Source organism: Catharus ustulatus, chromosome 22 (assembly GCF_009819885.2).
Source record: "Catharus ustulatus isolate bCatUst1 chromosome 22, bCatUst1.pri.v2, whole genome shotgun sequence".
Lineage (NCBI taxonomy): Eukaryota > Metazoa > Chordata > Aves > Passeriformes > Turdidae > Catharus > Catharus ustulatus.
Genome location: NC_046242.1, coordinates 3,049,778 through 3,065,728, shown reverse-complemented (window position 1 = coordinate 3,065,728; position 15,951 = coordinate 3,049,778). Strand labels below are relative to the sequence as shown.

Sequence of the window (15,951 nt, the reverse complement as noted above, 5' to 3'; positions counted from 1 at the left end):
TACAGTTCAGTGCTCCAGGTCCATTTCCTGCTGCAGGTTCAGGTTATTTGAGTGTTGTTCTTGTTCTGGGGGTTTCAAACTCGTTACATGATCTGCCTTGGCCTGAATCACTCTGTGAGATGAACACTGGGATTTTTTAGTGGTGGAAGGAGGACAGAGATGAATCTGTGCTGACAAGGACTGGGGAGGGATTTGGGATCAGAGGGAGCCAGGCTTGGTGGGGGAGCTCATTTTGTGCTGGCTGTGTTCTCATGCTGTAAAAACCCAACTGAAGGAGTCCTGTCTGTGTCTCTGGCAGGTCTGGAAGAGGTCTGGGGCTTGGTTCTACAAAGGGCTGCCCAAGTACATCCCTCCTCTGAAGAGCAGCAGCAGCAGCAAGCCCCTGGAGCTGCAGCCCCAGCCCTGGCAGGGTGAGGTGGTGCCAGAGCCAGAGAGCCTGGGCAGCAGCCGCTCCTTCACCTGGGCCAGGGGAAAAGGTTGGTATCCCCCCAGAACCAGGTGGGAAAAGGGCCTGGCTTCTTCTTTCCTGCTGGCAGCATCCCAGACTCAGGGGGAATTCTGTGTTGGAGGTGTTACCCCGCCAGGTGTGCTGTGCTTCTCATGGTGTGCTGGTTTTTTGAGGATTTGCTGATATTTAGTGCATGTTGGTGGCTCAGGTGAGTCCCAGTCCTCCTGGACCTGCCTGTCCTTCAGTCCTACTTTCCTTGCAGCCCTCACCCCACTGTTTTTCTGGGATGAGCCATGGAGCTGCTGATTCCCAGGGATTGTGCCTGGTGGGCATCACAGTGCAGCCAAGGCTGCCCCAGGGCTGGGCTCATTCCCTCCCTCCCTCCCTCCCTGGGGCTCCTCCTGCTGCTCTGCTGGGCACATTCCTCCCTGTGAGCTTCACATTCCTCCCTGTGAGCTCAGTTAGAGCCTGCTCTGCCAGCATGGGAGTGCTGCAGGATCAGAGCTGCTGCCAGGCTGCTTTGATTCCCTTTCTCTCTCTGTGGGTTAGCAGAGCTGCCTGGCCTCTCCCTTTCTGTTTTTTCCTGTTAGATCCCCTCAGCTGGAGAAGTGAACCAGCTGCACTCTTCCACTTACCAGAAGAGCAGGGGGAAATAACCTTTTAATAAAGAAACCTCAGGAGGTTTGGGTTTACAACCCTTCTCTTCAGGGCCCAGCTAAGAAAGCACTCCCAGCCCTACTGTAACTTTTGTAATTAAAGACAAATTAGATCAGCAATGGATGGTTGTGTTTCCCTCCAGGAGATGCTTGGAAGGATTGTTTTAGCAAGGGGGACTGATTGATGAGGTTGTTTTTTGTTCACATGATAGAGAAAACATTAAGAGTTGGAGCTGCTTAGCCCAGAGCTGGCCTGCTGCTTAGTTCAGCTTTTCAGTTTTGTTTTTTTGGAGAAGGCTTCCCCATAAATACAGGCAGGAGCAGCAAGGGAGCAGGGGGAGGACAGCAAAGTGACCTTTGGTAAGCTTTGATGTGGGTGGTGAGCTGCCTTTGTCCCTGCCCTCTGATGTTTGTCTGGCTGCTGCTTTATGGGTTGGGTAATATTAATTTATGGCTTTATTTTCCAGTGCTTTCCTTCCCTGTTGCCCTTCTCTGTGAGGCTGCCTGTCCTCTGGACAGCTTTCAGTGGGCACTGCAGGCTGTAATTCATCTCTGAGCTGGGAGCTTGTGCATCTGCCCCCTCCTTTTACCTCTTTTGAAGCTGCCAGTGCTGGGACTCCTGCTGTTTGTCATCCCACAGCTCTGCCTCCTTCCTCCTTGATGTGCATCCCTGATACTGAATCTGCAGCTGGAGCTGGGCTGAGCTGTCCAAGGCAGGTTCCCCCTGCCTGGCTGATGCCATTTGTCAGCTCACACCTTGCACAGCCTCACCCAGACACGTCCTTGCAGCTCCCAGAGTTTGTTTGGCAGGATGTTCCCAGGAATGAGCTCTGGCATTTCTCTGACAGGCTGCACTCTGTGGGGTTTCCATCACCCTGTCCAGCCCTGTCCAGCCCCTCTGCTCATCTCTGATGTGCTGAAGGAGCCATCTCTGAGCTCCTCAGGGGTTCAGGTGTGGCCAGCACAAGCTCTGGGCATCCTCCATGCCCTGGCACTCAGCAGGGATGGGACAAACTTCAAATGTCCCTTTTTTCCCCCTCAAAAGCAGAGTCAGAACCTGGATATCTGCTCCCACTGCAGGAGGGTGGAAGGCAGCAGCACTGAGGGAGGGCAGGAATGTGCCTCAAGCAAGAAAAGCCAACCCCACCAGGCAGAAGTTTTATTTCTGCACACCCAGTATTCCTCCTGTGCTCGCTGACACCGGGATTTGCTGGTGCCTTTAGTTTTCCTGTTATAAACAAGCAGTTGCCATGGGAACCCTGCTATTAATTAAGGCACAAATGTATTGTCAGGAGGAGAATAGCAGCAATATTTCTTCTGCTGGGCAGCAGCTCTGCTCCATGTGCTGGAATGTGGGTGGGATTCTGCACTGGGTCAGGGAGCAGGAGCAGCAGGGTTTTCCTTCTTGCAGGCTCTGAGTTCTGCAGGAAAAAACGTGGAAAGCAGCTGGGTGGAAAGGAGAAGTGTGATCCATTTGTCCTGAGCTGGAGGCCAAATCCAAGGGATGGAGCAGAGAGGGAAGAGCTGGGGAGTGTGGAAAGGGCAGCACCCACCTTGCCAACCTTGCAGAAGGGGACAAGGCTTGGGTCCCTCTCCCTTCTTGGAGCATCACTGGGTGTGACCTGGCACAGGAGCTGCCCTCAGTGTGAGTCTGGGCTGTAAAAATCCTCCTCTCTCCTTCCCCACCTGCAGGGACCAGGAGCTGCTCCCCGTGTTTGGCAAAATTCTGAGCCCTGCTCAGGGATTCTGCTCACCCTGGCTGAGCTGGGCTTGCTTGAGCTGTGATTCCCACGTGCTCTTCCTGTGTTTTTTGGGCTGCCAAGCTCTGTGTGTGCCAGGCTGAGCCCTGCCCTGTGCTGGGACAGCTCTTCCTGTGCCAAAACCACCCAAAACCACACACTGAACAACAGATCCCAGCCCCAGCTGTGCTTGAACACATGTGGAGGGACCCTGGGCTCTGCCAGCAGCTGCAGGGCTCCAGGCTCTCAGTGTGTGACCCATTCCCTGTGGAAATCCTGCTTTTCTAGCAAGTTTTATCTCAGCAGATTTGATTTTATTTCATGAGCTTTTTTTTTTTTTTTTTTCCCAGTCAGCTGGAGATAGGGATGAATCTGTTCTGTTCTCTGAAAGAACAGCTGTCCAACGACTCTTATTGATATATCAGCAACTGCTGGAACACCAGATTTAAATCTTCTGGGCTCTGGAAAGTGCCAGCAGAAAGTCTGGGAGTTTTGGATGAAGGATTACCTGAAAGGGAGACTTTGGTGCAGTGAGTGAAGTACACTCTTATTGGCAGCAGAGGAAATGAGAGCAGACAGGGCTGGTCCTGTGGTGTCATTAATATTTTCTTCCTCTTGGGCTGGTTCTCTCTGAGCTGCTGAGTGGCAGGAGGACAGGCAGCTAAAGTCACCTCCACTGGTTCACTGGGGCCTTCTCCAAATAAATCCTGGCTCCCAGCATTTTCATGGGGGAAGGAGCTGTTCTAAAGCAATGGATTTTATGAATCTAGGAGGGGGAAAAACAAAAAGAAAAAAAAAAAAAAAGACCAAATGGAACAGGACTTCATCTTCTGAGAGAATTGAGCACTAAGATGGGCAGGATGAGTCTTACAGCTGAGATTTGGATTGCATAGGGGAAAAAAAACCCACTCTGGTATGTATGGATTGTTTTTAACTCTCCCAGGGAGTTCTGGGGTAGAAATTAAGATGTTTTTTAGACAAATCTTTGCTTTGAGGACCCTTAGCCAGCATTGCAACCCCCCAGATTGTAAAGGGGCTTTTTTCTCTCCCTGCAGGGTGTGTGTGAGGAGCTGCCTGCCAGGACAACTTCAATAATGCTCTGCAATAACACTGGCAGCCAGCTTTAATATCCTCAGAGATGTTAGCATTACTTTGGGTATTCACTTCCCTTTTTTTTAAATGAAATATTTTGTGTCGAACAGATCGCCGCCTCGAATACAGAAGGAGCTTGGCAGGAATATCTGACAGCTCCTGCTCTGTGCCAGGGGGAGGATTCCCATCCTGGGAATGCTGAAGGGTTTGGGCTGGCACACAGGGATGCAGTGACAGCTCTGGGTTGTCCCTCTCTGTGGGGGCAACGTGGTTTTGTTCACTCAGAAAAAATCACTTCTCACAGGAATGTGAGATTCCAGAAACGTCCTGATGGAGCTGAAAAAAATCACTGGGGCTTCCTTTCCTCACAGAGAAGCTGCAGGTTGCAGTGTTACCTGCTTCACATCCCTCCTGGGCTGATTTTGTACTTTTTTCCAGGAGTTGTGACCTGCTGTTTGAAGTGGCTGCCAGCAGAGCTGGTATCTCCCTGGTCAGATGGAGAAGTGCTGGAGGTGCAATCCCTCAAACAAAAGACAGATTTTTTTTTTTTTTTTTCCCCATTACCTTCCTTCTCAGCCCCACCATTTCTGTTCTGAGATGAAACCATCACAAAAACCCAGGAATTGGGAAAAACACCGTTCTCATTTTACCCAGAGCAGCTGGCAGCCGAGTTATCTTTTACACCAGTGTAAGCAGCAGAGGTGTTTGCATAATTGCATGGAAAAGTGGGAAGAACCTGCCAGTTTGGGAAGCTGTGTCTGGAAAAATGAGGCTCCTTCAGCTCTTTTGGAAAATCTGGGGAGTGGAAAGCAGCAGGAAGAGAGCCAGGATTCAGGGGGAAGAAAAATACAGAGGGAAAAAAAAAAGCAGCTTTGAAATGAAAGTCTCCTTAAGGAAAAGGAATGACCCTGCTTTTGGAGATTGGAGATGTAGGAATAACACAATTTGCTGATGGGGATGATTTGATGTGCTCAGGGTTTAGCTGGTGTTTTCCTCTTAGATCTTATCACACAAATGCAGCTTGGAGGGGGGAAAAACCCCTCTCCCCACATTCCCCAGGACCCTGAAGCAGCCCTGTGCCATCCCTTGGAGGGGGAAGGTGTGGGAAGCAGCAAATTCCAGGAGGAGGGGATTGGTGAGGCTCAGGGAAGAGCCCTGAGCCTGGAGCTGCACAGGAGCAGAGAGGCACTGGTTTTATAAATCACCTGCAAAAAGTAAAAATCGTGCTGGAACAAATCACCTGCAAAAAATAAAATGGTGCTGGAGAGGCAGAGTGAACAGCTGTAGGGGAACTGCAGGTGGGGTCTCCTTTGGAGAGGGAGTCAGCATTTGCTCCTGCTTTATTTGGCTCCATCTGGCACCTCTTTGGGAGTGCTGTGAGCATTGTGAATAACTCTCTCTCTCTCCTTCTCCCCCCGATTTTCCTGCAGTGGTTTCCAGTGGCAGTGAGAGCGACTCGGAGCTCAGCTCCTCCAGCCTGGATGACAAACCCTGTGTCCCTGTGGCACCACAAGGCTCCCAGGGGACAAAGCTCCCGGCAGGAATGGGTGAGCAGCTGCAGTGCCCTGTGCCCGGAGGGTGGGGGGACTCCAGTGTTTGGCTCTTGGCTCAGCTGTGGCTGTGCCAGGTGAGGGTCTGGGGTTTCTCCCTGGGTCATTCCATGGCCTGCAGCGTTCCTGGCAGTTGGGAGCACATCCCTGGCCAGCCCCTCACTCCTGCACAGCACTGGAGTCACTGGGGTTTACTGGGAGCAGAGCTGGGGCTCACCCAGCTGGATCTGGGGCACTCCTGCTCCTTTGGGATCCCCTTCCCCCTCCCTCAGCAGCATCTCTGTCCCTGCAGCACCCACCAGGGCACCCAGCAGAGCCCTGGGGACCCCCCAGTCCCCCCCAGTGTCGGGGAGCCCCAGCAGTGAGCTCAGCCCTGCAGAGAGTGGCCAGAGTGACCAACCCTGGGACAGGAGCCCCAAGGACACCAGCACCCCTGGTAAGCTGCACCCAGCACATCCCTGCTCTTTGGGGCTGCATTCCCTGCAAGCACAGCCTGTCCACCCTCTGGATCACTTTTCCCTGCTCCTTTCTTTGTGCTGTCACAGTGTCACACCTTCCTTCCCTGGATGCAGAACCTTTTCTGCAGCGTGAGTAATTGAGTGGGGTGGGAGCTGCCTGCACCCACGGAGCACTCGGAGCTGGGGCTGTGCCCTGCAGAGCCCTGGGGCTGCTCTCTGTCCTGCAGGGCCAGCACAACTGACTGAGCTGCTCCTCAAAGCACTCCAGCAGCTTTATCAGACCTTTTAGACCTTTATCAGCCATTTTTCCTGAAGTGAGGTGGCTCCTAAAGCCAAGCCTGGCTCTTCCCAGAGCTCTGCAGTGCAGAAGAAAGACACTTTTTTCCCCCTCAAAAACCTCAGCACAATTAAGTGACTGGGAAAGCAGAGGCTGCTATCACACCTGAAGCAGCTGAAGGAGATGCAAATGTGTTCTCTCTGCAGTTCCCACTAATTTAGTCACTAACCCCTCCAGTTATCACCTCTCCCTCCTGAGCATTGCTGCCCTCTGAGCTGCCTCTCCTGCTCTTCCTGAGCCTGCTTGGTGCTGGGCATGTTGAGGCATACAGTAATTTCACAATTATAAGCTGCACCATTTTGACTAAAATTTTGGTCCAAACCCGAAGTGCGGCTTATAATCAGGTGTGACTTATATATGGACAAAGAACAAAAATTTGCTGTTTTAGTTTGGAGGACAGGTGTCTGCTGAGAAAGGCAGGAACTTCTCTTTGAAATAGAGAGTGTAAACCCCCTCCCTCCAAATTATTATAATTTTGAAATCAAGGGGTTTTCAGGCAAAGATATGGGAATAGGAATAACAGTTCTTTACTAGGGAAATTAAAATAGAAATACAGCACTACAAAGAACAAACCCCAAACCCTGACACAGTCAGAGTACAACCTGACACCCGTCAGGCAGGGTGTTGGCAGCAGTCCCATCCCATGGTGGCTGCATCCTCCTGCAGTGACAGATGTGGCTCAGTTGGAGCAGTGCTCCTGTACAAGGTGCAGTTTCCCTCTAAAGCTCCAGTGGTGATGTGGAGAAATCCGGTTTTCCTCTGGAGTCCAGTGGAGAAAGGGCTCCCTTAGTGTCCCAAACCCTCTGTTTTTATCTTGGTAAGAAATGTTGGGCTCTTCCCCCTGGCTGGAGCAACTCCCAATGGGATGCAGTAATTTTATCAGTCCCACAGTGGGACTCAATGGCCATGAGCAGAAAATGACTGGCTGGAGGAAGGATGGGGTGTGAAAAGATAAAGAACAATGCCCTGCCTGGTTTCAATGGATGCCCATTAACAGAATATCTCCCACAGATATGAGGATCACTGCCCCCACCCTCAACAGATGGTGATAGAACAGATCCCTTTTATCACACTCTGCGTTGTAATGTGCAGTTTATAATCAGGTGTGGCTTGTGTATGGACAAAGAATGAAAAGTTGCTGCACCCGGAAGTGCGGATTATACTCAGTGCGGTTTATAATCGTGAAATTACTGTAAATTGGATTAGAGAGAGCAGGTTCATCCTTCCTTGTTTCTCTGCTCCTCCCTCCCCACCTTTCAGGGTTTTCTTCTGGTTTTTCACCAAGCAAACCAAAGTGGTTTTTCTGCTCTGTCCTCCCTCCCCCTGGATTGGAGTCTGCTGGTTTATTTTAAGCTCCTGTTGTGTGTGGAATTACAGAGGGTGGATTCCTGTTGAGGGCTGGCTCTGGTGCCTGTGGAGAAGAGCTGCAGGGTGTCCTGTGGGATTGGAAGGGCTGGTGGATACTCCTGGACAATGTGTTTTTGTAGCTTCTCTGCCTGCCCTTTGAGCCAGCTGCTGCCTGGCCATGGCAGTGCAAACACTTTCCAGAGGGGAAAAAAAAAAAAAAATATATATATATATATATATATATAAAAAAGCCTTTTTGCTGTTAAAAACTCCATATGCAAAGCTTGGCACAAGGGGTCAAAGCTTTTCCTATGCAGATGGGGGAGAGCTGAAATGACAGGCAGCATGGGCAGGTATTAAAAAAGGAAAACTGCAGCAATCTCCTGAGCCCAGTTAAAGTTGGCCCTGAGATGTAGAGGGGATCCTGCTAAGGAAAAGGTTAAGCCAGGTTGGCTGCCTAGGGAGTTCCTGTAAAGATCTTTATTATGTCTGGGGTCATTTATTTCTCAGAAAATTTCTCATTTATTCCTGCAGAAGGGGCTGCTTTGTTCAGACAAGAGCCCTGGCACAGGGGCTCTGTGGCCTCCCAAATCTGGGGGAGGGGGGCAGGAAATCAGCAGTGGGTGCTTTTGAATTTTGGGTGCCTCTCTCTGCCAACAAACAGGGGCTGCTCCTGCTGTTGGTGCATTTAGAGTGATGGAGGTGATGGGTGCTGGATGTCAGGGCTGGCAAAACTCTCCCCAGCCTATGGGACACCCTGAGCTCCAAAAGCAGAGCAAGGGACAAAAATCCTTCCTCATTTCAATTGCTGATCCTCAGCTGTTAAAAGATGATTTCCTGTGGCTGCTCTGCACCTTCAGAACACCATGTCAGCAGCAATTTTTTGCTTCATATTAGCACCTCAGGTGTTGTGATTTTCTTTGCACTTCTTTTTCTCACCTCTCACTCCGCTCTCAAGCACGACTTTGCAGAGCACTTCAGCATCCTGAGGTCCCAGGGCAGCTCCAGAGCTGGGAGCTGGGCAGTGCTGCTGCCAAAGCTGCTGCTCCCAGTCCTTCCTGAGCCCTTCCAGCCCCAAAGCCAAGCCAGCAGCAGGGTGGTGGCCAAGGAGGGGTTGGAGAGGTTGGAGGTTTCCAGTGCTGAGAGGCTGCCAGTTTTATTTTATTTTATTTTATTTTATTTTATTTATTTATATTTTATTTTATTTTATTTTTATTTATTTATTTTATTTTATTTATTTATATTTTATTTTATTTTTATTTATTTATTTTATTTTATTTTATTTTTATTTTATTTTATTTTTTTACCACCTGCTCTCAAAGCCTTTCAAAAGCACCTTTTTTTTTGTTCTGAGGGGTTGTGCTTCTTCTCCAGTTCCTGCAGGTGCCTGCTCTGACGTGATAGCTTTCAAGAGGAAGGTCACTCCTTTTCCTTAAGAATGTTTTATCCTAGAGAAAATTAAATTTGCACATATGGAAGGAGCACAAATCTTCCTTTTCCCTCTTACTTGCTCCCAGCTAGGGCAGGTGACTCACCTTGTTCTGATGCTTAAAAAAGAGCAAAATCCTCTCTTGTGTTGATTATGGCATTTTTATTAAGGAAGGAGAATATTAAACAGAATGAAACAAAGAAATAATCAATATCTTACAGTGGTTTTCATTAGCCCAGGGAGAGCTTTTAATGGAGATAACAAATCCCAGCTTGGGACTGCTGCAGGGGGTAAATTAAGGAAAATTCAGATCAGCAGCAAGCTCTGCTCTGGTGGAGCTCTCAGCATCTTCTGAGGGTTTTGTCCCAGGAATGGGACAGAGCTGGGTGAGTGCTCTTGGCTGTTCCACGAGCCTGGCAGGGGCTGTGGGGCTGGAGAAGGCTCTGAACAGTTCTGTACTAGGGAAATTAAAATAGAAATACAGCACTACAAAGAACAAACCCCAAACCCTGACACAGTCAGAGTACAGCCTGACACCCGTCAGGCAGGGTGTTGGCAGCAGTCCCATCCCATGGTGGCTGCATCCTCCTGCAGTGACAGATGTGGCTCAGCTGGAGCAGTGCTCCTGTACAAGGTGCAGTTTCCCTCCGGAGCTCCAGTGGGGATGTGGAGAAATCCGGTTTTCCTCTGGAGTCCAGTGGAGAAAGGGGCTCCCTTAGTGTCCCAAAACCTCTGTTTTTATCTTGGTAAGAAATGTTGGGCTCTTCCCCCTGGCTGGAGCAACTCCCAATGGGATGCAGTAATTTTATCAGTGCCACAGTGGGACTCAATGGCCATGAGCAGAAAATGACTGGCTGGAGGAAGGATGGGTTGTGAAAAGATAAAGAACAATGCCCTGCCTGGTTTCAATGGATGCCCATTAGCAGAATATCTCCCACAGAGATCAGGATCACTGCCCCACCCTCAACAGATGGTGATAGAACAGATCCCTTTTATCACACTCTGGATTGTAACCCCAGACAGTTTAGAAGTGAGGTGCTGTCTCTCTGTGGGCTCCCTGGTTGGGCTGGGCATCCACTTTTGCTGACAAATATTCAAATTGTTGATATACAAGCCAAGCAGAGCCACTCAGCATTTTTCTCGTGGCAGGAAATTCTCTGGGCATCTTTGAAATTAATGCATTAACTTCTATTTCCCCTTCCATCTCAGATGGCTGCTTTACTCCCTCAGGGATGATCAGGAGGTAACATTTTGACTACTCTGTACCATGTAGGAACTAAAAAAAAAAAAAAAAAGAAATTGTCCTAACAATAATTAGGCTCCAAATGGAGTAGTAATTTCTTTAATTACTTGCCTCATGGCAGTCTTTGGGGAGTTGCCTTTTGTTTTCCTGTGCTTGGTGAGAAAGTTGTTTAAATGTTTTCAGGCTTGTTCCTTGTTTGTGTGAGCCAGGGTGGATTTGCAGGGCTGGTTTTGCAGCAGGCTGGAGGAGGTGGGAAATCCCTGCTCTTCCTCTCTCTGCCTGCATTTAGGGCACTGTCTGGGAAGGACAGAGGGATCAGATGTGAAGGAAAAAGCCTCTCCCATCCAAGCCTCTGGTTCTTTCACTGACAGCCTCATCACATTTTGGGCACTGCTCTTTATCCCCTTTTTTTTTTGCTCAGAGCTTGCTGGGATTGAGTTTTCCTGCTGCCAAGGAGGATAAGTTGTCTGTCTTCCCCAAAGTGAAAAAATTGAATTGTGCCTTCATGGCTGAGGAGCTTTGAGCTGTCTCTGCCTCCTCATCTCCACAGAGTGGTCCTGCTGTACTTATAAATAAAACATAGATTTGGGAAGTGGCAGCGTGAGGAAATGATTCAAGGTTTGCATTCCAGATACAATGCATTTGTAAATATGAACCTCAGGAGAAGCCTGTGCCCCCTTCCGTGTTTGAGGGAATTAAAATATTTTCATCCTCCAGTGGTAGAAGCAAAACATTTCCAGCTCTTTCAAGCCCACCTTGAAGTTAAGTGAATAAAGGCTCGAGTAACTAAAAAATAAATTACTTTCACTACTCCTGTAATTCTTTATGGAGTTTTAAATTGAAGGCTTCTTCCTTCAGAACAGAGGGATGACAAAGATTCATTCTCCCTGCTCTTTCACTCGGTACATCAGGAAACAAGCCTGCTGCTGAGGATGAAACTCCTGCTTTGTGCCTTCCTTCCCACTGCAGAGATCTGTGCTTGGCCTTTGATCCTGAGCCTGTCTGGCCTCCTGTCCCCACCTCCCCAGACTTTTTCTCTGCCCTCTGCAATTCACTGCTCACGCTCCCACTTTGCATTCAGCATTTTGCACAAAGCACCAGGGCAGGAGTTGGTGTCAGCTTTGCAAACAGAGCAGGAAGGAAGGAGCAGAAGGGAGGACAGGAGTGCAAAGCCTGGCTTTGGGAGGCTTTGTGAGCACACACAGAGGTTTTGTGGCTCAGGGGGTTATCTCCTAACAGGGATGCCAGGCAGCAGCTGATGGGAGGAATTTTCCTGGAACAATCCACATTGCTGTGACCCCCCTGTCCTTTCTGCAAGAGCAGGAGGGTCCCAGCAGAGCCTGAGCTTGCCCAGGGGGGCTGAGGGGATCAGCTCAGCTTTGTTCAGCCCACAGCAGAGCAAAGAGGGAGCAGGGCAGGGCTGTGCCCATCCCCAGCTGTGCTGATGTCCTGGCCATGGGGAGCAGGTGGCAGATCTGCTCTGTCACCCCTCAGAGCTGAGGTTTGGCTTTCTGGGGCCATGCACTGAGTGCCAGTTCTAGCAGCACAGCTCCTCATTTCTCCTTTTTTCCACATTTCCTCCCCCTGTCTTTTCTTCCTTTAATCAAGTCTAATGGGCCCTAGCTGCTGGACTAATGATGCATGGATGTTCTCTTTATTATTTTTAGGAAGCTCTTAAAGTGGCACTGAGCACGCAAAAGCAACGTAAAACAACTCAGTGGAGCCTCTCCCTTCACTGCCTCCCAACCAAAACTTTTGTCCTTTGTTTGTTCTGCAGGCAAACGAGGAGTGCAGAGCAGGACACGGCTGTGATGGAGCTGAAGGTGGGGCTGGATCCTGCACTCCCATTCCTCAGGAGCTGCTGCCAGTGGTGCCTTGGTGCTGCCAGCTCCTGCAGGGTGACAGCAGGGTGACAGCTGGGACAGCAGCTGCCTGTCCCCTGTGAGCCCCTGCTTTGGGGAAGGGGCTCCTGTGCACCCCCTGCTTGGGGTGAGTTTGGTGCTGCTGTGCTCCTGTTCCCTCTGCTCAGGGTACACAAACACTCCAAGGAGCTTGCTGGGATTTTTTTCACTCCTCTTGGTTGCTGTGAGGGCTCAAGGGAGATGAGAATCCCTCCAGCCCCAGCCCAGCTGGCTGCCTGTGAGTGCCCAAATTGGATAAAAAAGCTTTAAATGACTTTTTATCTGGTGAAGCTCTGCAGATTCCCCTCCCACATGCACACCTTGCATGAGCAAGGACCTTTCTTTTGCCTTTTTCCTGGAAGTCTTGAGCATCTGGCTGGCTGTGGTGGTGTCATCATGAGTCAGGCTGTTGAAAACTGTGTGCCCTGGTCCTGCTTATCCTCCAGAACAGAAAATTTCCCTCTAAGGCCTGACAGATGAGAAAAATCAAATTACCTCACATCTCTAGAGCAATTAGATCTTTGAAGACCTGAACAAAACCCACACTGGGCTGGTAGAAATCTGTGGATTTTATTAAATGCTTTGGAGCTGACCTGCCTATTATGAAGAAACAAAGGATTCCAAAAAGTTCCCTCTGAAATCACGGAGTCAGAGGCAATTTGTGCCCATTAATGTCAGCCTTTCCCCTCGGTTATTTCTCTTTTGTTCTGTTTTCCTTTGCACTGGGCACTTTGTGTGCATGTAGTATGTGTTCTTACAAATGGCTGCAGTATGAAGATAAATGAGATTGGGTGCTGGAACACTCCAGCAGGATTGGAAATCAATCCCTGACTTGCTTTTTAAATGAACATGGCCCAACAGAGGACCATTCCCTTACAGCTTTCCCAGTTAATGTGCTGTGGCAGGTTGCTGGTGAAATGCTTCCAGCCCTTCCTCTGTGATCTCTTCCTGCCCTTTTACAAATGAAAACAAAACCTTTGGGCTCCCTGAGATGGCAGGAAAGGAATTCTCTGAATGTGGGGTCCACACCATGAGTGCTGGAGAGAGCCAGGGGTGAGGCTGCTCTCCTCTGAGGGGTTTTTATGGCATGGCTGTGTTGTTAACCTGCACCTATGGAATGCTTAATGCCACAGCTGTGCCTGCAAAAGTAACTCCAGCTGTCATCTTTTGTGGCTTCAGAGCTGTAGGGTCTTCAATTCCCAAAGTGTTTGGGCACCAGGAAGATTTCTGTTTTGCCTTGAAGCTTTTGACAGAGCTGGTGAGGTTTGTCTTGCTCATTACTGCAGTGCCTGCCAGGCAGAGTTAATTCTACAGCAGGAAAAAGATTTTTAGGAATTGTCCCTGTTTTTCTTTAAACCTGTTAGTTTCTACACTGAGCTGGAAAGAGCTTTTACAATCAGGAGTGTCATTTCTGACTCTCCTGGAGTCCCTTGTCACTCCTGGGCAGCTCAGTTGTGTCCCCATCCCTCATTTCCCACTCCTGAGCCTGGGAATTCTTGCTCTGCCCCTGTGGGGCATGAGTTTGATTTTTAACTGAGGCCAGCTTTTGTAAAACACTCTCAGAGATAAATTTGACATTGCTCTGGTGCCAGTGAGACTGGAAACTTTTCTTTCTGATGTCTGTATTTTAACTCCATGGGGTAATTCCACCTGAGTTCAGACCAGAATTGTTCAATCAGTTGTGGAAAGATTCCTCTGGAATTGAGGGAAGGATCTGGTCCTGGACAAAGTGATCCAAGCACAACTGCATGAGGAACATCTGCAGCTCTGTTTTATTTATTTATCTGTGCACTGTTTCATTTCACTTTTCCCCTTGTGCTGATTCTCTTGGTTGTGTTTTGCAGCTTTTGTTGGAATATTATCCTAAACCTGTGTTTTGAGCTGGCTCAGTGTGGGCAAGAAGGGCTCAGTGAATGTGCTCAGTCTGCTCTGGTCATTTGTGTTTATTATTTTCTTGTTCTCATCTCCATCCCTCACAACTTTTATGTGGTGTTTCACTTCTGGAAACAATAAAGCTTTTGCTCAGTAACAACTTCTTGCCATTCGTGAAACACTAAAAAAGTTTGGGTTTTTGTTTTGTAGATACTTCCAAATCCTCCAGCAAGGCAAGGCAATAACAGGCAGTGGAATTGTGATTCACGTGGCTGGAATTTAATTGAATCAAGGTCACCTTTTGTGTTGTCCCCTCCTCTGTGTGCTGGCAGGGGCACAGATTTGCTCCTCAGCCCTTCCATGAAGGTTTTCCACACTCTAACCACGACTCACCAAGCAGCACCAATTGTCCTTTTGTCAAGAGCTGTCCCACATCCTCCCGAGGCTCTGTGACAATCAGGGTCCATTAAACTTGGCCCACAGAGAAGTGTCTGTATCTCCTCATTGTTTGCCCTGCTCCTGTTCCCTCAGCATTCAGCCTCAAGGTTTCAAATAGCTTTTTAATCTGTTTTTTTTTTTGCTTTCTCCCGTTCTAAAAGCTCAGTAATTGCTGCTGGGATTGTTCTGCTGGGGAGCTGCCATCAGCCCAAGGATGGAGAGTGTCAAGGACTGAGCAGCTCTTGTGTTGCTGCTTCCCCTCTCTGCTTGCCATGACAACAGCCACCAGATGGGAGAGTCTGCCGTGGCATCTCTGGAGTCAGGAGTGCTGCCTGTGGCTTGCCAAGTTGCTCCTGTTTGGTTTTTTGCAGCTGAATTTTGGGAGGGGAGGGCAGTGAGAGCCGGCTGCACGTTCAGCATGGCCAAATGGGCGAGCAGCTGGTGTTTGGGCAACGTGGTTCTGGCCACTGCTGAGCCTGGAGAGGCAGCAGCAGTGCTGGGGCAGGGACACAGACTGGCAAACAACTTCTGGAGTTCATCTCTGCAGTTAAACTTGGCAGCAGGTGCTGCTTTCCCCTCCCAAAGTTGTTTCCATCCAGGGGAGGGGGCTGGCAGTGTCCCCCCAGCTCTGCTCCCCTTTCCTTCCTCCCATCACTTTGTTCTCTGCACCCTGCTCTGCAGGAGGGTGGGATGGACTGAGGGCTCAGGGAAGGATTTTGGAAGGGCTGATGCTGCACTCCCACAGTGAGACTTTCAGCAGGTGATGGGTCAGGGAAACTTTGATCTCTGCTCCTTGAGAGCCCTCCCTGGGATTGCACAAAATGAGGATTTTGCCTTGACTCTGCCTTTACTCCACGGAGAACGGTGGCAGATGTCACCTCCTCCCACTTTTTATCACTTTTTATCAGATATTGGAGATTTGCTGCTGATCAGAGCCTTATCAGGAGAGGGGTGCTGGAGTGTGACTGACTTCTGATTTCAGAGCTGGCCAATTACCCCAGGACTGTGCCTGCTTTTAGTTATTTGTAATTAAACAACTCCTGTTCCAGCTCTGCTGTCCCATCCCAGGGATGCCCTGGTCTTGGGTTTTGGGGCTGGATTTGGGAGCTGGGTGGAGAAATCACATTTCTGAGACTGGTCCTAACAGCCCTGCACTGCTGCTGGGTGTTTCAGAGACTCCCCCTCAAAAGAATCCCCAGACTGATCCATTCCCAGCCCCTGGGACAGCAGCTGGATCACCCAGAGCAGCTGAGCCCAGCATTATTTATTTCTCAGCTGGTGAAGCCAAGTCCAAGAAACCAAGAAAATCTCAGAGAACAGCTGAGCCCCGCAGTGGGAGAGCAGGGGCAGGAATTGCTGATGGGACAGAGCTGCATCCTCAAACAGCACTGGTGCAAAATTAAACCCCTCCAAGCAATCACACCGTGCCCGTTCAGATGGT

At 49.5% G+C, this 15,951-nt stretch overlaps 1 protein-coding gene across 5 annotated transcripts in view; it reads left to right on the top strand.

Annotated features, from left to right (window-relative positions):
• Positions 1-15,646, top strand: part of RPH3AL (rabphilin 3A like (without C2 domains)) — a 37,704-nt gene extending 22,058 nt beyond the window's left edge. For 4 of the 5 annotated variants that reach the window (XM_033078121.1, XM_033078120.1, XM_033078117.1 and 1 more), the window contains 4 exons: positions 299-476; positions 5,366-5,482; positions 5,778-5,921; positions 12,077-14,245. In XM_033078121.1, coding sequence (XP_032934012.1) covers positions 299-476; positions 5,366-5,482; positions 5,778-5,921; positions 12,077-12,111 — 474 coding nt within the window. In that variant the 3' untranslated portion in view covers positions 12,112-14,245. Of the gene's footprint in view, positions 1-298; positions 477-5,365; positions 5,483-5,777; positions 5,922-12,076; positions 14,246-14,282 lie in introns of those variants that run through there. The other variant, XM_033078122.1, reaches the window with a different exon arrangement.
• The last annotated feature ends 305 nt before the right edge of the window (positions 15,647-15,951 follow it).